The sequence below is a fragment of the Chanodichthys erythropterus genome, chromosome 20, assembly GCF_024489055.1.
Source record: "Chanodichthys erythropterus isolate Z2021 chromosome 20, ASM2448905v1, whole genome shotgun sequence".
NCBI lineage: Eukaryota > Metazoa > Chordata > Actinopteri > Cypriniformes > Xenocyprididae > Chanodichthys > Chanodichthys erythropterus.
Genome location: NC_090240.1, coordinates 15339996 through 15362308, shown reverse-complemented (window position 1 = coordinate 15362308; position 22313 = coordinate 15339996). Strand labels below are relative to the sequence as shown.

At 36.7% G+C, this 22313-nt stretch overlaps 1 protein-coding gene across 1 annotated transcript in view; it reads right to left on the bottom strand.

The window, feature by feature from the left end:
• cntn3a.2 (contactin 3a, tandem duplicate 2) overlaps positions 1-22313 on the bottom strand; it is a 101819-nt gene that overhangs the window by 43547 nt on the left and 35959 nt on the right. The window contains exons 5-10 of the mRNA XM_067370657.1: positions 16343-16435; positions 15387-15590; positions 12351-12453; positions 11695-11879; positions 6313-6449; positions 5962-6091 (exon numbers count right to left, since the gene is read on the bottom strand). Of these exons, the coding sequence (XP_067226758.1) occupies positions 5962-6091; positions 6313-6449; positions 11695-11879; positions 12351-12453; positions 15387-15590; positions 16343-16435 (852 nt within the window). The remainder of the gene's footprint in view (positions 1-5961; positions 6092-6312; positions 6450-11694; positions 11880-12350; positions 12454-15386; positions 15591-16342; positions 16436-22313) is intronic.

Sequence of the window (22313 nt, the reverse complement as noted above, 5' to 3'; positions counted from 1 at the left end):
TGAGCAGAAGTAAGTTGAAAGAATAGTTTTCTGTGTGACTTTGTCAGTCCCTCACATCTTTTTGGCCCACTCTTCTTTACAACATAGCTTCAGTTCATTGAGGTTTGCGGGCATGTGTTTATGCAGAGTTCTCTTAAGGTCCCGCCAAAGCATTTCAGTTGGGTTGAGGTCTGGACTTTGACTGGGTCATTGAAACACCTTGATTGTTCTTTTTCAGCCATTCTGGTGTAGATTTGCTGGTGTTCTTACGATCATTGTCTCGTTGCATGACCCAGTATTGCCCAAGCTTTAGCTATTGGACAGATCTCTTCACATTTGACTCTAGAATACTTTGGTATACAGAGGAGTTCATGGTCGATTCAATGACTGTGAGATCCCCAGGACCTGTGGCTTCAAAACAAGCCAAAAATCAACAACCCTTCACCAGTGTGATGGACAGTCGATATGGGGCGTTTGCGCTGATATGCTGTGTTTGGTTTTCGCCTAACTTGGCGCTCTGTATTATGGTCAAACATCTCCACTTTGGTCTCGTCTGTCCAAAGGACATTATTCAGTAAATCTGGAGGTTTGTTCAGATGCAACTTTGCAAACCTAAGCCATGCTGCCGTGTTCTTTTTAGAGAGAAGAGGCTTTCTCCTGGCAACTCTTCCGAGCATGCCATACTTGACCCATCTTTTTCTAATCGTACTGCAATGAACTTTAACATTTAAGATTTTAACTGTGGCCTGTAGAGTCTGAGGTGTAGTTCTTGGGTGTTTTGTGATTTCTCTGTGTATTACATGGTCTGACCTTGGGGTGAATTTACTGGGATGTAAATTAAACGTTTTCCGCTTGTTAATAATTCCTCACTGTAGAGGGTTGGACTTCAAAATGTTTAGAAATGGCCGTATAACCCTTCTCAGATTGATGGCATCAACAATCGCTGATGTCTTTCTTCCTTGGCTCCAGGCCAGCAAACTGCCAAAACTTCTGCTTTTATAGAGGTGCTCACGCTTGGTGATGATCAATTAATAAAAGACATTTGATTAGTAGCGCCTGACTGCTACTTACCCTCTTAATTCCTATGTTAACAATAAGGGTGTCCTTACAATCTGTCACCCATGGCTTTTCCATTTTGGCCTAGTTTTTGTTAAATAAATAATGACACAGTGTTATATGTCATGTGTTGTTGTTTATCTGAGGGTGTATAACTAATTTTAAGACCTGCCAAGGACCAGATGATTTTTTATTATGTCCTGATATATATATACACACACACTGTAAGTGAAACACTGTTTCATCTAAAAAAATGATACTTGAGCACCCAAGGTTTTAGTTTTGCAAATCACAGCAATAAATTGCATTTTAAAATATTATACAATAGAAAAAAGTTATTTTAAACTGTAATAATATTTCACAATATTACTGTTTTACTGTATTTTTCACAAAAATCAATGCAGCCTTGGTGAGCATATAAGACTTTCTTTAAAAACATGAAAAACAAATGCGCTGACCCCAAAAACTTTAAATGTAATAATAATAATAATCTGTCATTGTATGAAAAATAACTTGCTTCTTTGTCTTAATTTCTGAGTGAACTATGCTGTTAAAAATGGATGGGTTTGGTATAAAATTCCCCTAAAGCTGTTTAATTAAGGAATAACATCAAGCCATGCTGATATTTCACAGATAGATGACACCAGTGTTTATATATAAGTTATCCAGCTTTTAAAGTAGCCCTTATATGAAAGACATTTTCCGATAACAATGACGTAACACTAAGAGACTAGCGCTAATTGGGTCTAATGTATCTTCTCTGCCGAGAAGCAGCGTTTATCCAATGCTGCGAATGGGAAAGCTGCTTATGCGCTGTCATAGCGAACACGCTGTGGCCTAAAGCATTGTTAAATAGCATCTCTATTACCTAATTAGCCCGTGGAGGGTTGCTGGCTCCTACACAAACATCATTAGAAAAGACCAGTGAAGGAATTGGCTGCATTCAGAAAGCAGAGGTGTCCTTAATGACCTCTACTCACCATCCACCATCTCCCTCTGTGTGTCTGTATGAGCCGATGACAAAGATCTTTCTCTGGTCTTTGTCACTGTCTACTTCAATGTTTTTCCACCAGTGAACCCCTCAGTTGTGGCTTTGTCATGTTGTCAACACAGCAGCCACATCTCCCACCAGCCAATCAATAGTGGATTAACATTACTAAAAGTCACAGTGCCACGCCACTCCGCTCTAAATGCTGCAAAATCAATGTTCTTATGGGAAATGTTGAAAAGAGGGCAGCTCCTTGGTGTGTGAGTCCATTTCAAGAGTTTATTTGCCTGTAAAAACCTCAGAGCAGCTCCTGTGTTCTGATATTCATAATGAACCATACTTCAGTTTGAACTTTTTCAAACTGCACTAGTCACTTCTTTGCAATGCCAATTGAACCAGTGACTCGGAGCTATATAAAAAAAGTGCTGACTCAAAGTCTGCTCGTAACTCGTAAAAAAAATAAAAATAAATAAAAATAAATAAATAAATAAATCTATATATATATATATATATATATATATATATATATATATATATATATATATATATATATATAAAGTACATTGTGGAAACATCATCTTATTTGACTCTATCTATGCTAATCTTAAATATGTAACCAACACTTAAAGGATTAGTTCACTTTGAAATGAAAATTACCCCAAGCTTTACTAACCCTCAAGCCATCCTAGGTGTATTTGATCTTCTTTCTAATGAACACAATCAGAGTTATATTAATAAATATCCTGACACGTCCAAACTTTAAAATGGCAGCGAATGGTACCAAAGAGTATGAAGCTGAAGAAAGTGCATCCATCCTTCATAAACATACTCCACTCGGCTCCAAGGGGTTAATTTCGGTTAGTAAAGTCTGACGTCACGCGGCAGCGCTTCCGGGTCCAAACGCTCTATCTCATACCACAAGAAAAACAACAAATGGTGCTAATATACACACACAATGTGGTGTAATACTACAAAAAATATATAATTATAACCTTTATCTCCATACCAAAATTCCAGATGCCCAGACAGTGATTCATCTTTTATAAATCGCTAAAATAGTAATGTCTGTGACGCTGTGAGCACGGAGACTGTTTTGTAGACTGTAAGTATTTAAAATGTTTAACTTTTTAAAATGTTTGATGTTTAATATGAATAAATAGCTCTCATAAATGGCCGTCGATGGCATTCTCAAGTGAAACGAGTCGAGGCTTGGACCCGGAAAAGGCGCTCTTTATGTCACGACTTAACAAGCGGATAAAGGCAAGCGGATAAGGGCCTTCTAAAGTGAAGTGATTCTTTTGTGTAAGAAAAATATCCATATTTAACAAGTCATAAAGTAAAATATCTAGCTTCTGCCAGACCGCCTTCCATATTCAAACTGCGAAGAAAGCCTGAATACGGAGGGCATAGGACACATTGTAAGTGTTTTGAATGGCGAGAGGCATTACACTTTCTTCTAAGTTGACTACAGAAGGTGGTCTGTTGGAAGCTAGATATTTCAACTCTATAACTTCACTGTAAAAAATAAATTTGATTTTAATGGTAAAATATTGTAAATACGCTATGGAAAAAAAATTGTAAACAGGTTAACAGTAAGTTCCCGTACTATATACAGGGAAAAACTGTAAAAGCTCTAACTAGACATTTTATGTAATTTTCACAGAAAAATGCTGTAAAGTAAAAAAGAACAAATCAATGTATAATTTACAGTAAAAAAACTGTAAACTGATGTGTCCCTGTGTGACACTCCACATTTTAATGTATTTTGTTTAAAAAAATCATGTTTCTTAATAGTTTTTGTTATCAGTTATGTTCATTAGGGTTTTATGTTACTTCTTCTGTTGTTTAATGAAAGTTTATTGCATTATTTAAGTGTTGTGGGTTACCATGATGGTGTTTTGCGTTTGCGTGAATGACTCTGTGCACCTTCTTTATTATAGTAAATACTTCAGCTTGTGGAACTATCTAGTGGATTTTGTTATCAAACGCTCAAGTCACTCGCACATGTGCTGTAGTAAATGGACTGTCCGCACGGTCCCAAAAATTGGGCTGCACATGGACGTATAGGTATACTTTGAACGTGATTCAATGCCCTGATATACTCAGAGCGAAGTTCTTTTTTGTTCTTTGCTTAGAAGTAAAAACACGTTCGCAATACCTTTGCAGTGATATACTGTTAACGAATATTCAGATGCTGCCACACTGCTGAGAGCGTCGCTTGAATTAATATGTAATTATGTGCTGTGCACTTTCATCTCAATAACAAAATAAACACACAACAAAAATGACAGTGAGAAAACAGCAATTGCTCTGCAATTCCCCGGCATTATGTCAACAGATGAGGTCATTAAAATGACACTGTTATGACAATTTGAATATAAAGTAAGATTGAGACTACACCGCGTTCCAAATTATTATGCAAGAATAAACATTCAGATTTTAGATTTTCTAAGAAAATGTTTGTTTGTCTATCTTTTTTCTACACCCACTGTAAATGTTTCTCTTTGTGAGGTTTGGAGTGGCTGAAATGCATCTTTACGCACAACTGCCAGCCTCCATGGAGAGCTTCTTGAGACTCCAGAGACACCAGCAGCTTCAAATACCTGTTTGCTGCTCAACACTGGCTTTTTTATAGCTGCCCTTTTAATACAATACATTTTTTGACAGGAACTTTCATTAATAAATTAATAAAAAATAACTAAATCACTCACAAATCTTATGATAATTCGATGATCTCCATTCAGTTTCACACAATATTAGTTGTTTTCATGCCTTTTGCACAACATTGCACCATTTCATGCTTTTCATCTTCAGAAAGATCTTTCTTCCTCCCCATATTGCATGAGAACTGTGACTTGCTTAATAATGTGGAACATCCTCTAAGTAGGGTTTCCATAGATCTGGCAAATTATTTTGTCTGAGATTGATACCAGTTATCTAAAAAGACATGGATAAATAAACATTTTCTTAGAAAAACTAAAATCTGAATGTTTATTGTACAGAAATCTTACTGATATGTCACTTGAATAATAATTTAGAATGTGGTGTATAGACTGTATAGATCTGGTTATGTGAGACTATAGTTTGAATTAATCCCTTTTCTTTGAACGACCTGTTGACACTACAGTACAGAATAGCTCTTTTGGCATTATCCTGAACATTGTGTAAGCATTTGTTTAATGTGTCATTGAAAGCGTAACTGTCACACCCCTTCACATAAAAATCAGTCTAAAGGCTTTAATAGACAACCTCAAAAGTGGGGGAAAGTGGCAATAAAAAAAACGATTAATATGTAAAAATTCTTACATGTAGCCCCTTTAAGGGGAAATGAATGGCAATTGTGATCAAATCAAATATTAATATTTTTAATATTTTTCCACCTTTGAATATTTTAATATTTCACCAACTGCTAAATAAAATTTAGAAATGTTATAATATAATTTATATTACTTTTTAGAGGCTGATATAAGCGTTGCTTCAGAAATCTTTATATATATATATATATATATATATATATATATATATATATATATATATATATATATATATATATATATATATATATATATATATATATATATATATAGTTTTTTTTTTTTTTTTTTTTTTTTTTTGCAAATTAGAAATTTATGGCTTATACAGCCAATCAAACAGTCTCTTAAATTGCTGAAACAATATTTTGAAAAATCACAATTTATTTAAGGGAAATGAATGTAAACAAGTAAATAAATAAGATAAAATAATTATTATACATATATATTAATTTTTTATTTTAGGTGTCGTTTCTAGAACTTTATTGAAACATTGTACTGCAACTGCAACCAAAAAGCAATGTTGTGAAATGTTGTAAAAATGTTTTGTGTTTGCAGGGATGGAGCTGCAAAGTGAACAAAAGCACAAGATAATTGGAAATGAGAAGGTACAGGAGGCTCTCTTACCTAACACCACCAGCTCAGCACCAAAATAAATGATTCCATGTTTGTTCTCGGCGACACACTGATACATGCCAGCATCTGAGAGGTTTACAGAGCTGATTGTCAGAGCTCCGTTCTCTATCTGTATCCTGTCCTGTGACACAGAAGAACAGCAATGAAAAACATTTTAAAATAGCTGTGCATTCAACTCAAACAACAAAGACTGAAGTCTAGTCATTATATAATCAATAAAACTGTGTTATATATATTTAACAGAGCTCTCCAGCTGAGGTTTGAGCTGAGAATCATTGCACTGTCAACCCAGATCTTTTTACAACTACAACACCATTACTCCTTGCTCTGCTTGAATTTTACCTCAGCTGCCAGCAGTTCTCCATTCTTCAGCCAGCTGTATGAAGGCTTGGGCTTGCCATTGGCCTTACACTCCCAAAACAATCTCTCTTCAATTGACAAAGCGTTGTCTCGCATCGTCTGAACCCACTGAGGTTTTGCTAAAAAACAAAAGTAAATCATTTTAATAGCATATTTCAAAAGAGCCCTATTTTGCCACTTTTCACAAGATGTAATCTAAGTCTCTGGTGTCCCCAGAATGTGTCTGTGAAGTTTCAGCTCAAAATCCCCCACAGATCATTTATTATAGCTTGTCAAATTTGCCCCTATTTGGGTGTGAGCAAAAACACGCCGTTTTTGAGTGTGTCCCTTTAAATGCAAATGAGCTGCTGCTCCCGCCCCCTTTCCAGAAGAGGGCGGGGCTTTAACAGCTCAACAACAACAAAGCTGGAGAATCTCACGCAGCCAAAATGAGGATTGTCAGTAACGGTGTTCAGCCTTACATTGTTCAAACCGGAGTCGACACTGATGGAGAGACTCAGGAAGAAGTTACAACTTTTAGAATGAATCTGGACGTTTCTGAATGAATTGATTCAAGTCATCCACTAGCATGTGCCGTCATGTTAATCTTTTGTGCAAAACCCTTATGGACGCCCACTATACATAGTGTACCTGTTTGCCAAACAGAGCCAAACACACGGCTAACGTTTATGATTGCTGTCAAATGCTTTGAATGGTCTAATATTTTTTCCAAAATATCGCTTGGACAGAAACGCTCCTTTTTTAGCAATCGAGTTTGCCAGGGACAACTTACAGGCTATCCAAGATAACGAGACTCTAAATAGTGTTCTGTGCTCGTCTGTGCAGCAAAGACAGAACAGTTAGCATGCTTTACTCGAAATTTTGGCCTGGCGTTAGAACTGGTACACAGTTTTCGCTTGTGAAAACAAAATGATGGCTCTGTGGGTGGAAACATGCAGATTAAGGGGCCGTAATATTATAGTAAGATCCCCTTCCTACATCACAAAGGAAGCAAAATCTGAGTCGCTCGTTTTTTCACATGCTTGCAGAGAAAGACTTCCCAAAACAAAATTACTGGGTTGTCCTTTTTCACGTTTTCTGGGTTGATAGATGCACCGGGGAACCGATTATAGCACTTAACTATATAGACTATAATATCATAGAGACTCAGGGTTGTGATGTTTTGATTTAACAACCACCTAAATATACAACGATTTCAGAGTTTGGCTTTGCTGAGGCATGGACACTCTTTTATCTGATTAATTGAAAGCACAAAATGTCAATAATTATTTGATCTATCTGTCTTCCTGCCGATGGAAAAGGTGGCAGATTTCCATTCATGCCCCGATTTCTGTAACAGTGCTGTCTGAATTCATGATTGAACCATCACATGGTTCTATAATGTGACACTCTTCTCATGTTCTGTGATGTAGATTCCCACCAATCACACAAGGTCCATGTAAGCATGCCTATAGATTAATCATCAATCACTATTCCTGCTAACAATGCTTGCAGGTTTTGTGGCAACTAAGCACTTAATTGATTGATCGAAGTCACATAGTGATTGAATCATCAAGAAAACTGATCAGCTGTCCCAAGAATTAATTAAACGCAAGCATGTGAAACACATGAGCTGACCAACCTTGCAACTGTTATCAATTCTTTTTATTGTGCTTTGGCCTTTTTCAAAGAGTCTGAATTATACAAGGACACTTGCACTCTGACAGCACTGGGAAGAAAAGCTTTTATGTTTTGTATCATTCGTGGAGGCCAGGTCTTTTCAGAAGAAGGTCAGAGTTGCACCTGCCCCTCTAATCTTCTCAATAAGTCATAAATAAACCTTGAACTCGCATTCACCATAACAACATTTCATCAGGGAACTGAGCTTAGAAGTGGTGTACACAAATGTGAGTGGAAAGAACACCTTTTAAATCCCAGCAGTCAAATGCAATAGACCTATGCTGATTTGCGGCAGAGTTTTGTTTGTATCGTATTTCACTAATAGGTTTTTCCTTCTTTGTGTGTATATATATATATATATATATATATATATATATATATATATATATATATATATATATATATATATATATATATATTTATCCATTTTATTTGAATCAATAAAACAGCACATGCGAAGGTTTCCCATAGATATCGAGTAGCTGTTCTGCTATCAATTATCATGGGAATATATGCTGTTTTCATCTTGCTATTCAATCACTTATTAGCGCACTATAACCAACCACTGCACACTGTAATTCTGCATGTAGCTTTAGGATGAGGCCTGTTCTTCTTGTTATTGTGTCAATGGGAAATGGCAGGTAATGATTCTCATATGCTTGTTTCCAGTGCCTAATAATCCAATGAGTTATATCTTGTCTCAAAAAATGGGACAATGAGTGCTTGAGTTCCAGACAGACTTACAATTTGTCCATACTGAATCTCTTTGAAACAGATTTTGGTATTACATTTGCAACTGAAGCTAGATCTTATAAAACTAAGGTAAAATAATGAATAAATTGAAGAGTAAAATGGCTTGATAATTAGAGGTGACCTAATTGCAGCGTCTGAGTTGCTAATAACAAGCATCGTAATTAACTCAAATATAATGATAATGAATAACACAGAGATAAGAGGTGAGATAAGTTCTTCATGCATGTTTGTTATCTAACTAAACAAACAAAAAACTAAACTAAAAGCTGGGACAGGTAGCAATAAGAGGCCGGAAAAGTTAAATGTACATATAAGGATCAGCTGGAGGACCAATTTGCAACTTATTAGGTGAATTGGCAACATGATTGGGTATAAAAAGAGCCTCTCAGAGTGGCAGTGTCTCTCAGAAGTCAAGATGGGCAGAGGATCACCAATTCCCCCAATGCTGCGGCCAAAAATAGTGGAGCAATATCAGAAAGGAGTTTCTCAGAGAAAAATTGCAAAGAGTTTGAAGTTATCATCATCTACAGTGCGTAATATCATCCAAAGATTCAGAGAATCTGGAACAATCTCTGTGCGTAAGGGTCAAGGCCGGAAAACCATACTGGAGCCCGTGATCTTCGGGCCCTTAGACGGCACTGCATCACATACAGGAATGCTACTGTAATGGAAATAACAACATGGGCTCAGGAATACTTCCAGAAAACAGTCGGTGAACACAATCCACCGTGCCATTCGCTGTTGCCGGCTAAAACTCTATAGGTCAAAAAAGAAGCCATATCTAAACATGATCCAGAAGCGCAGGTGTTTTCTCTGGGCCAATACTCATTTAAAATGGACTGTGGCAAAGTGGAAAACTGTTCTGTGGTCAGATGAATCAAAATTTGAAGTTCTTTTTTGGAAAACTGGGACGCCATGTCATCCGGACTAAAGAGGACAAGGACAACCCAAGTTGTTATCAGCGCTAAGTTCAGAAGTCTGCATCTCTGATGGTATGGGGTTGCATGAGTGCGTGTGGCATGGGCAGCTTACACATCTGGAAAGGCACCATCAATGCTGAAAGGTATATCCAAGTTCTAGAACAACATATGCTCCCATCCAGACGCCGTCTCTTTCAGGGAAGACATTTGATATGTCATCTATGTTGTAATCTGAAAAAATCTATCTATCTATCTATCTATCTATCTATCTATCTATCTATCTATCTATCTATCTATCTATCTGTCTGTCTGTCTGTCTGTCTGTCTGTCTGTCTGTCTGTCTGTCTGTCTGTCTGTCTGTCTGTCTGTCTGTCTGTCTGTCTGTCTGTCTGTCTGTCTGTCTGTCTGTCTGTCTGTCTGTCTGTCTGTCTGTCTATCTATCTATCTATCTATCTATCTATCTATCTATCTATCTATCTATCTATCTATCTATCTATCTATCTATCTATCTATCTATCTATCTATCTATCTATGATTTGGCTCTATAAATTAACTATTGCTATCTGACACCTTTCTGGATCAACGAAAGTGTCTCAAATTATCGCATTTAGCACTGCTGAGTCTTGGCACGATTCAACATAACTCTGCCAAATCCATTACATGAGCTCAGTTTATTTTGGTCTTTACTATGCGGTTATGGAAAATATAAGAAAGTCCAAGCAGGGCAGAAAGTTATCAGAAAGCAATTCACTGCAATTGTGAAATGACTGAACTGGCAGGGTTCCTCATGGTAAACGCTGGCAAGAATTTGAATGGTTATGACAATAATATACATTAAGTATGTTTTAAATTATTAGCAAGCATTAAAGGATTAGTCCAATTTTAAATAAAATTTTCCTGATAATTTACTCACCCCCATGTCATCCAAGATATTCATGTATTTCTTTCTTCAGTTGAAAAGAAATTAAAGTTTTTGATGAAAACATTCCAGGATTATTCTCCTTATAGTGGACTTCAATGGAGCCCAAACGGTTGAAGGTCAAAATGTCAGTTTCAGTGCAGCTTCAAAGAGCTTTAAATGATACCAGACGAGGAATAAGAGTCTTATCTAGTGAAACGATTGGTCATTTTTGAAAAAAATGTATATGCTTTATATAAACAAATGTTCGCCTTCTAAGTGCCTCTGCCAAAACCGCATTTCCGTATTCTCCAAAAAGTTTTGTCCTACGCCTACCCTATTCTACTTACGGAAAAAATGTAACTGCCGCTGCGTTCGTTCCGTAAGTAGAATAGGGAAGGCGTAGGACATACAGCGTAAACATTTTGGAGAATATGGAAATGCGGTTTTGGCATTGTATTTTTTTTTTTTGAAAATGACAGATCGTTTTGCTAGATAAGACCCTTATTCCTCGTCTGTGATCGTTTAAAGGCCTTTGAAGCTGCACTGAAACTGTCATTTTGACCTTCAACCATTTGGAGGCCATTGAAGTCCACCTAAAGGACAATAATCCTGGAATGTTTTCATCAAAAACCTTCATTTCTTTTGAGCAAATTATCAGGAAAAGTTTATTTGAAAGTGGACTAATCCTTTAAGAAACAATATGGCAAAGACAACCAGCTTCTGTAACTGCTACTATTATCCAGTCAATGTGTAACAGTACTATAAAATAATACAATGGACAACCAAACCATGTGTAGTATAATAACACCATGGACACACTGTAAATTTTTTCCAATATATTTACAGTCTGTATTTACGATATATTTCTGTCAACTCATTGCCATTCTTTCAGCCATTTTTACAGTAGTTTTGTACAATGTCACCATAATGATAAAACCATTTACGATATTATACAACGGTGGAGGGGTACTGTTGTCTCACGGCAGAAACTTATCTAGCTTGCATTGGATTATTTGTAAAATTCTGAGTACAATATTTTATTGCAAAATCCTGGTCATTGTTATAGCAAAAACGGTTAATACCATGTGCACTAAATATACAGTAAAAGTACTATGAGTGAAATAATTATACCGTGGAAAGACAGTCGTCCTTGCACAGTGTTCTTTCCCATCTTGTTCTCTGCCACACATTCATAGCCTCCGGCATCCTCCTGCTGGAAACTGGGAATCTCCAGTACTACATTTGAGTTCTTCATCTTCACCTTGCTAGGAAACGGCACTCCATTTGCTCTCCTCCACGTTATCTCCGGAACTGGGCTGAATGTATGAAAAAAAATTTTGATAAGTAGTAATCTTGCAAAAGAGAAAAATGAAAAAGCTACAAAGAGAAGAAAAAAGAAAAAGATAGGGGAACACAAAAGATGAAGATAAAGAATGGAAATTTTGTATAATTTCATTATTTTGTAGATTACTGTCGTTCCTACTCATATCTCAGCTCTAACATTCTAAATGAGATACATTTCCTCATAAGGTACCATCTCATTTCTTTTTGCAAGGAAAACGTATATGGCTCATCCACTAATGGGATCAATTGAGACAGAAAAATTGCCTCAAGGCAAAAACTAGACTGTTGTATGGTACTTCCCAAACAGACTTTGACAAGCATGTTTAAAAGGTGGCAAGAAGAGGTGGAAAAGGGCCAAGTTGAAAAACACATTAAACTCAATGACAGAGTACCATTAAAAGTCGGGCATCAGTAACTAGAAAAGGGTGAAGAATTCCACTTACTTCCCCAAAGCAAAACACTCCAGTGTCACAACTGATCCCTTTGCAGCTGGAACCATGTCAGAGAAATGAACCTCTATTTTCGGCTCATATTCGCCCATTACGCCTATGAGGAAAAAACTCTGTTATTTTTCCATTCATAATTCATTCACTGATTATGTATAATAATAGAAAATACATTATATGATAAATACAAAACAGTGTTAGTAGGTGAATGGCAACTTCTTCTGAGAACAAGCAGCTAAAACAAAGGCAACAAATAATTCATACCAATCTGGAGTCTGACACTACGCAGAGAAGTGTGGTGTTTGCTGCAGTTTTTACAGTGTCTGTAAATATTTTATCCAGCCATTGTTTATGTTTACTGTATGGCAAAGTATATTTAGGACTGCGAAAGCGTTTCTTGGAGAGTAAACTGGGTTGTCCATGAAACTATGACTGCTAAAAAACTAATTTACACTGTTTTTGTTTTTTAAAAAAGTGTTTGCATGCTGCCAAGTCGACACCAAAGAAAGTGTTTCGGTGTTGCTATCAAATTAGTGTTATATTTAAAGTCTAAATACGAAGACAGATGCATTTCTCTTTTTGTTGAATTGAATGTTATTTTCGAAAGCTATTTTCAAATTAGTTCATATTTTAGTTTTATATTTTCTGTAATTATAGCATCAGCTGAAGAATCAACAGAACAGCTGACAGGCAAAAATGGAACTTTACAAATTTGTACCAAGTAAAACATTTACTATGATGTAATAATTACTTGTTTGTATGGGTATATGCATATTTTTGTTAACCAGGTGATGTAGGTACAGCTTTTACCAGCAAGGCTGACTGCTAAAGCTAACAAGCCAAACTTTGACCCCTTGCTATCAGTAACCTTTGTGGCATCTCACACCATACTGCCATCTGCAGGTGGGATGTCTTCTCACAGACAGACAAACAATATTCAATAATGTTACGAGTGCTCGATGACTACAAAAAATGTACAAAAAATGATGAATGCAGTTAGTTTAGTATTTCCGCATACTTTGCAATCTTTTTTCAGCATCTCATTTTTTCAAAAATCTTTTTTGTCTAAGGCCCTGTTATTAAGAACAATCTGATTAAAGTGGATGACGCTAAATACAGATGTAAATGGGATCTAAAATACTTTAAGCTTGTCCACTTTCGACCACTTCCAGAGGTAGTCGAAAACGCAATTAGCCTTTCGCCGAGCCCCGCCCCCCTTAGTTACTGTTGCTTTGTCCGACAAGCCGTGGCGCTGTCACTCCACACGCAGTGAAAAATACATTGCGGAACAAAGAAGATACTGACCACATGTCGAGAGACAAGACAGAGCAGGTTTGATATTAAACAAAGTCACAGCTTTCAAACCGTGTAGTTATTAAAGAAATTCAAACAATAAAAACCGTTTTGTTGCTCTTTAATGTGTTGCTGTAGATCCTCAGCTCAACCGCTCGTAAAAAACGATCATCTCTTCCTATTAGTCCATGAACATGAGAATGAATGTTGTTTCAAACGCGGAAAGACGTCAATACACACCATTTTTCAAGTTTAACTCCACCGAGGTTAATCTTCTAACTACTGGCTGCTTTGTCGGACAAAATGGCGGATGGCGTTCTGATTGGTTAGATCACTTGTCAATCAAACTCCCGGCAAGGGTCAATTGACGGGATTGCTTTCATAGTGGAAATGCTCATGTGGTCGAATGCATTCGAACAGCTGCAAAACACTGCCTTCTCTCCGCCTATACTGACTTAATGCGTAAACATTATGGGAAGTGCACTAGCCAGACAGGATTTAAACTTTGTTGGCTGAAGACCCAAGTTTGGTTTGAAGATAAAAAACGTACCAAGCACAATGTTCTCTCACCATTTCTAACACACACTCACAGCGTACACTGTGGTCTTGCAGCTATAAGAGCAGAAACAAAAGCTGATGCTCTCCCTATGTTTTTCCGTAGTCTCCGGTTGCATTCATATGTAAATTGTGCAAGCTTATTTAGTCCATTAGATCAAAAGATCTTAAAAATCCCATACATTTACCCACACATAGACCGTTCCCTTGAAGAAATCAGCACAGAAGAGGTCAAAAGTGGCCGAAAGTGGACAAAAAAAGATGGATTAAAACACCGGGTGTAAACGGGAATGTCTCCTTCATCTACTTGTGATCTGATCGACCAAAATGCATCTTAATACCAGGTGGAAACTGGACCTTTTTAGTCAGTGCTTAAACTGAAAGGGTTGGGGTGTTCATCAATGCTTTGAAGTCAAGCTAATTGAATCAGTGAAATCTAATATGGAACCAAATGAATTCCTACTACTGTAAATTATCCCTCTACTTAATTTATTACAAGAAACATATATCCGTTTATTCCACCATGGGAATCAAACCCATGTCCAAAAAAAAAAAAAAAACTGCTGCTGTAAGACCAACTAGATACTGCTTGTTTCTAATGTTGCATAAGAACATGTTAACAATTTAGTTAGTGTGTGAGCTCTTGATGTTTTCTAATATTTAATATAAATTGAGCAGGGTTGTGTTAATGAAATTTTAGTTATATTATTTTCACTTGATGATGTTTTATTAACAAAGTTTGGGAGGAACACGTTCAAATGATCTATCCAGTCAGCATGAGAGGAGGCCTATATACAGTATATACATAGACAACTCACCCATGTTCCTCGACAGTTTTCAGCATCCCTCTGCCACCCCGACTCATCACTGTTGGCTGGTTTCTATCCTAGCCAGAGATACGAGGGGAGTACTCTGGGTTTGGGCCAAATTCCGAGTTCGGAGCCTCCCCTCGAACAGCACGCCAAACACTCATACTACACTACATTAAAGCGGTTGATTTATTTAATTTTATATTTACGGGGTGGAAGATGGAGCTGGAATGACCTCTTAAGTGCTCTGACACAATTCAAACAAATCTGATGCCAACTGCATCAACAGGTCAGTCAAACCCTTTAGAGCTGATAGTATGATTCAGCTTCTGCCTACTAAATTGCCCACTGAAAGAAAAAAAAAGTTGATATTTACCATCCGTTCGTAGAACCAGAGGGGTCGGGGAGCTGAGAACTTTGCCTTTTGTGATGCGGTTAACCACCACGCACGTGTAGTTACCCACATCCGAAGGCTCCACTTTGGCGATGTAAAGGTTTCCCGTCTCCTGAGAGACAAAGCGACGATTGTCTTGCTGAACAAAGTAAGGGTACTCGTTAAAGACCCATGCAAATGAGAGATCTGGAAAGGAGATGAGACACAGAACATATATAATTCAAAACAAATGAACTAGGCTAGCTAAACACTCTAGGGAACTTGAATGAGAAATTCTTTGTACTTTTTGCTATTATCATTAGGGCACCAATCCCACTTTTCTTTCACAGTAGCACTTCTGAAATCTGACCCAGGTGCATGACATCTTTGGTATCTTTATAAAACACAACGAAGAATGTCCAATATATATATATATATATATATATATATATATATATTATTATATATATATATATATATATATATATATATATATATATACATATATATATATATATATATATATATATATATATATATATATATATATATATATATATATATATATATATATATATATATATATATATATATATATATATAATTATATATATTATATATATATATATACTTGGACCCAATAGGTGTCAGGAGCATAGACTCAAAGATCAAGTGAGATGAACTTGCACTCTTACTTGAAGTCCTACAAATTTGTAAACATTTTTAGAGGCCACAAGATGCAAGGAACACCTTATTGTGTTAAAGTCTTTGCATCTCATGGCCTCTAAAGAATTATTTTGCTTTTGACAAAGTGTGCAAGCTCTTCCCATACAAACCACATATTAAATCCCATGGAGCACACTGATAAAAGTCATTGCTCTTTATTTCACATATGTGTACAGCATATTTATGCTAGACTGAACTATAAACGAAAAAAGTATATACTATAATAGCCTTACCTCCTGCATATGATGGTGTACCACAGAGTAAAACTACCCCTTGGCCTTCTCGCACAGAGACAGCGCTTTTTGTTTGAGTTTTTAAATTCAAGTCTGAAAGGTATGAAAAAAACAGAAGATACAGCAGTGCTAGATGTGTGAGCATGACAATTAAAATACCTTAGAGCTGATTTCTTATATCTCAGCTTAACATGTAGAGACAACTATACAGGTGCTGGTCATATAATTAGAATATCATCAAAAAGTTGATTTATTTCACTAATTCCATTCAAAAAGTGAAACTTGTAAATTATATTCATTCATTACACACAGACTGATATATTTAAAATGTTTATTTCTTTTCTTCTATATTTTGATGATTATAACTGACAACTAAGGAAAATCCCAAATTCAGTATCTCAGAAAATTAGAATATTGTGAAAAGGTTTAATATTGAAGACACCTTGTGCCACACTCTAATCAGCTAATTAACTCAAAACACCTGCAAAGGCCTTTAAATGGTCTCTCAGTCTAGTTCTGTAGGCTACACAATCATGGGGAATACTGCTGACTTCACAGTTGTCCAAAAGACGACCATTGACACCTTGCAGAAGGAGGGCAAGACACAAAAGGTCATTGCAAAAGAGGCTGGCTGTTCAGCTCTGTGTCCAAGCACATTAATAGAGAGGCGAAGGGAAGGAATAGATGTGGTAGAAAAAAGTGTACAAGCAATAGGGATAACCGCACCCTGGAGAGGATTGTGAAACAAATCCCATTCAAAAATGTGGGAGAGATTCACAAAGAGTGGACTGCAGCTGGAGTCAGTGCTTCAAGAACCACTACGCACAGACGTATGCAAGACATGGGTTTCAGCTGTCGCATTCCTTGTGTCAAGCCACTCTTGAACAACAGACAGCGTCAGAAGCGTCTCGCTTGGACTAAAGACAAAAAGGACTAGACTGCTCATGAGTGGTCCAAAGTTGTGTTCTCTGATGAAAGTAAATTTTGCATTTCCTTTGGAAATCAGGGTCCCAGAGTCTGGAGGAAGAGAGGAGAGGCACACAATCTACGTTGCTTGAGGTCCAGTGTAAAGTTTCCACAGTCAGTGATGGTTTGGGGTGCCATGTCATCTGCTGGTGTTGGTCCACCGTGTTTTCTGAGGTCCAAGGTCAATGCAGCCCTATACCAGGAAGTTTTAGAGCACTTCATGCTTCCTGCTGCTGACCAACTTTATGGAGATGCAGATTTCATTTTCCAACAGGACTTGACACCTGCACACAGTGCCAAAGCTACCAGTACCTGGTTTAAGGACCATGGTATCCCTGTACTTAATTGGCCAGCAAACTCGCCTGACCTTGACCCCACAGAAAATCTATGGGGTATTGTGAAGAGGAAGATGCGATATGCCAGACCCAACAACGCAGAAGAGCTGAAGGCCACTATCAGAGCAACCTGGGCTCTCATAACACCTGAGCAGTGCCACAGACTGACCGACTCCATGCCACGCCGCATTGCTGCAGTAATTCAGGCAAAAGGAGCCCCAACTAAGTATTGAGTGCTGTACATGCTCATACTTTTCATCTTCATACTTTTCAGTTGGCCAAGATTTCTAAAAATCCTTTCTTTGTATTGGTCTTAAGTAATATTCTAATTTTCTGAGATACTGAATTTGGGATTTTCCTTAGTTGTCAGTTATAATCATCAAAATTAAAAGAAATAAACATTTGAAATATATCAGTCTGTGTGTAATGAATGAATATAATATACAAGTTTCACTTTTTGAATGGAATTAGTGAAATAAATCAACGTTTTGATGATATTCTAATTATATGACCAGCACCTGTAAATAAACCATTCGTAAACCAGCAAACCATTTTTAATATGTACAGATCAGGATCCAACTGTCAAAATGTAAGATACAGAGGGTGACAAAATAAAGGAAAAACTAACATAATATGACAACCATATTCTGCCAGAACAGTTTCAAAGCACCTTAGCATTGTATCTACAAGTCTCTGGAACTCTGCTGGAGAGATGGAGCACCATTCTTCCAAAAGATATTCCCTTATTTGGTTTTTTGACATTGGTGATGGAGAGTGCTGTCTAACACATTGGTCCAAGGTGTTCAGTTGGGTTGACTGACTGTTTCTCCAGTGATGCTGGAGGAGAAAACATTGAGCTGAGGGAATCACTTGAAGAATCAGAGAGATGGTTTGATCTCCTCATTTTCCATTCTCTGCCTTATAACCTGCCAGAAGTCTTTCTTTTTCTTTCAATGCCCTATTTCATCTCAACCTGACTGCCTGAGCTTCGGTCAGCAGGTATTCTAGTCTAATCTCACTGTTGTTGACCCTGTGAGATGGTTCAGATTGTTTAGAATCTGTGCTTTGGAATGGATTGTGTTGAACACCAGGTGTCTGGAGATTGAGATTTTCTTGACTCCACCTTATGCACAACTGGTGGACGAAACCACTGAGGTCACGTCCTATGAGATGTGGAAAGCATTCCTCCAGTCATTCTCGCCAACAAGCTACACATTAATCACATATTGGTTCATAAGTGTTTCATTATCAAAGTCAACAAGAAAAAAATAGATTGTAGGGGCAATTCAAAAATAAACTAATGTGGAAGGCCCCATTATTGATCTCAAATGGACTCTAATGATCTGTACTGCTTTAATAGCCAAAACTGCTATTATCAATAGAAGTCAGTGAATACTGTTATCCCGTCTTAATTTCTGCTGTTATGAGCCTCTGAAATTCTTCTAGAGCCTCCCCTGCTAAAATAAAACATTTTGTCATAATTTTCTGTAAACAACTGAACACATTCAAGTTATAAAATGAAGGTAGAGTTTAAATGAAAGGTTTTCTCACAATAAGGATAATTTTCAAACCTTTTCATACTTACAGGTTTAAAAAAAAAAAAAAACTATACCAGGCTAAACTGTAGAGGTACATGGGAGACAAGAAATGTAAGGTATTCGCTGATCTGAAAATGCATTAAACAGCACAAACATCTGTCAAAGCACTTTACAGGGCAAGCCATGTTAAACTATATGCTTAAAGTGTTTATTGAAAGCACTTAATGTAACACTTAACATGACGCATCTTCATGTTTTGGGCAGCTTGGATTGTGCATTTTTCCCGCACATTGCTCACACTGTGACCTGCACTATTTTTCAGATACATTTTATCCATTAACCCTCTGGAGTCTGAGGCTGATTTGGGGCCTGGAGAACTTTTGACATGCCCTGACATTTGTGCTTTTTTCAGTTGTTCATAAACATATTAATGGAAAAAGTGTCATTACACTGTATTCAGCACAAACTAGGCTACAATAATATGTGAGGAACATGTATGTACATGTTTGTGTTTTTGAAGGAATAACATTTATGCGTGGTTGTTGAAAAAACAAAAAACTTAAGTCACTGAAATAAGGCCAAAAAAAGTATAATAAATCTGTGTTCATAAGACTTTAGGGTATTGGAGGTTGTAGACTAGAGTTTTTGCTTCAAAATTATGTAAAAATTATTCTGCCTACTCCTTCATATTTAACAATATATTGATTTAGTTTTTGTAAGACACTTTTTGCCAAGAAACACAGTATGCAAGGAGGCGTGAATCACCACTGAAAATGGGCCATTCTCACCTGAGAAGACAAAAGAATTGGATAGTAATGAGCTGAAATGACTTGCATATTAATGAGGCATTTCAGTCAGGTAGGCTGTGAAAAAAAACCTTCTGTGATGTCTCAAGCTCATCATGATATATGAAACATACAGAAAAATATTATTACAATATAAAGTAATGGTTTTATATTATACTTTAAAATATAATGTATTTCTGTGATGCAAAGAGTCTGAATATAGGCTTTTAGTTTAAAAGCATGCACATTTGGAGAAATATTGGATTCTCATATGCTTATGTCAATTTTCTATACAGAGGAGTTATTTTTATTTAATATTCACTGTCATTACTATGAGCGCTGGTGTTTTCAATTCATCCTTGAAGTCGGAGGGCGCTCTGTGCATTTTAGTCCACAAATTCATCTAAAAGAAGAAGAGGCTATTCCATGAATGGAGTTTCCAATACATACAGCAGCAGGAGGGCGCTAAAGAAACAAAAACTCATCTAAACTTCATCTGTAGAAGACAAGTAAACAGGAAGTAACTGCATGTCTTCTAGAGATCGCTAACCATGACTTTTACATCCAGATAAACACTTTTCAAGACAATAAATACACGATTGAGATAATAAATGCATGTATTGACTGAATTAGCGTCTGAATAGCGCTGGCTCCGTGGGCGTGGCCGCATTAGCAGATAATGAGCTGAATCACGGATTTCTGACATGGCTCTCTTTTCATACAGATTACATTAACAAAGAAGGTTTGTTTTCGATTTGACTTACATGATTTAAAACCTGACATCTTAACGTTTTTTTAGACATAAGTGTAATTTTTTTGTCATTAGTATTCACTAAGTTACAGTTCATTTTCTGAGAACTATCAGATTGGAGTTCGTTCAGAGGGAGAGGAGAGATCACGCATCATGTTAGTTTTCTTTATTTTACAAAAAGCACAAAATTCTGTTTTTACTCTGAGTGTACACAAATGAAAGAAGATATTCCACAGATTAAAATGGTGTATAACTCTTAATTGTATGTGCAACATTGACGGAGTATTTTGAGTCTCTTTCACACTGATAAGAAAAAAACCACGGTGGTATCGCCGGCGATACCGTCAGACCTCAGAGTGTTAAAATTAATTATTCACTGCTGTAAAATGATATAACTGGCAAAGGTTGTCCATGCACAGCGTTTGCATTTGTTGTTGATTATTTTTATTATTATTAGTTCAATCAAGACAGCTCTCGAAGTGAGTTATTTAACCAGCATTTATTGGCATGAGGCACAGAATGCTCAATTTTCAGCAGACAAGATCTGCTACACAGCAGCTGCTGCTGAGCAAATACAAGAATTTGTTCAGCTTAGTTAAAATAGCATGGATAAATGGCATGCTGCTGAAAAATACATTAAATCCCCCCACAGCAGATCTCTACAGGTGGAGCTGGGGAGGAGGAGGGGTAAACAGAAAGAAGTTTTCCTAATCGTGCAGCAGGGCAATCGCAGGATAGGGTAAGAATATATGTGGTTGTATGGAATAGGAAGTATGTCTCGTTGGCTAATGACATGAACTAAAATGTACACGACAATTTTTTAATAAAGTATTATTTCAATCAGAAGATTTTTAACATGGTAATGGATATGACAATGTTAATGTATTTGGTCTTGGAGGAATAGATCTGCTACGCTGCTGCTGAATTGCTTCTGCTGTAGATTATTGCTGCTGCTGCAGAACAAGTACAGAACTTGCTACTGCCAATACATACCCTGATACGCAGTAACAAACAGCATATATCAATAAGCCATAGCAGATCTATACAGGTGGAGCTGGGGAAGGTGGAGGTTTTAGAGGAACTCTGAAGCGTGCTGCAAACTGCTATAGTGAATGTAACCAACCAGCCATTAAATGTGTGAGCAACAAGCTCATTGGCTGCATAAGTGACATGGACCAATCAGCTTGTGCCAAGTAGTTAATGCTGTAATTATCAGCTTGCATTAAGGGCCCATCAGCCAACGCCATCTAGAGTTTCGTGACTGAACTATGTATATATACCTATTTATTTTGAGTTAAATTAGTTAAATTAGTTAAATGTAATGAAGTTGTACATATTTAATTATTGTCATTCATTAAATGCAACAGAAATCAACCAATTTATAACACAAATTCAATATTTTATGAATCTAAAAAGATTTATAAACATTTCTAAAGTTGTTTATACTGTACGTATGTTAATAATGTATTTTTCAGTCTCTATACAAACATACAAAAATGTATGTGCACTAGAGCAATAGATATAATACAAATAACAATACAATCATTTATCTTCATAATCATTCATTTTCCTGTAGGAGCTATACATATGTTAACA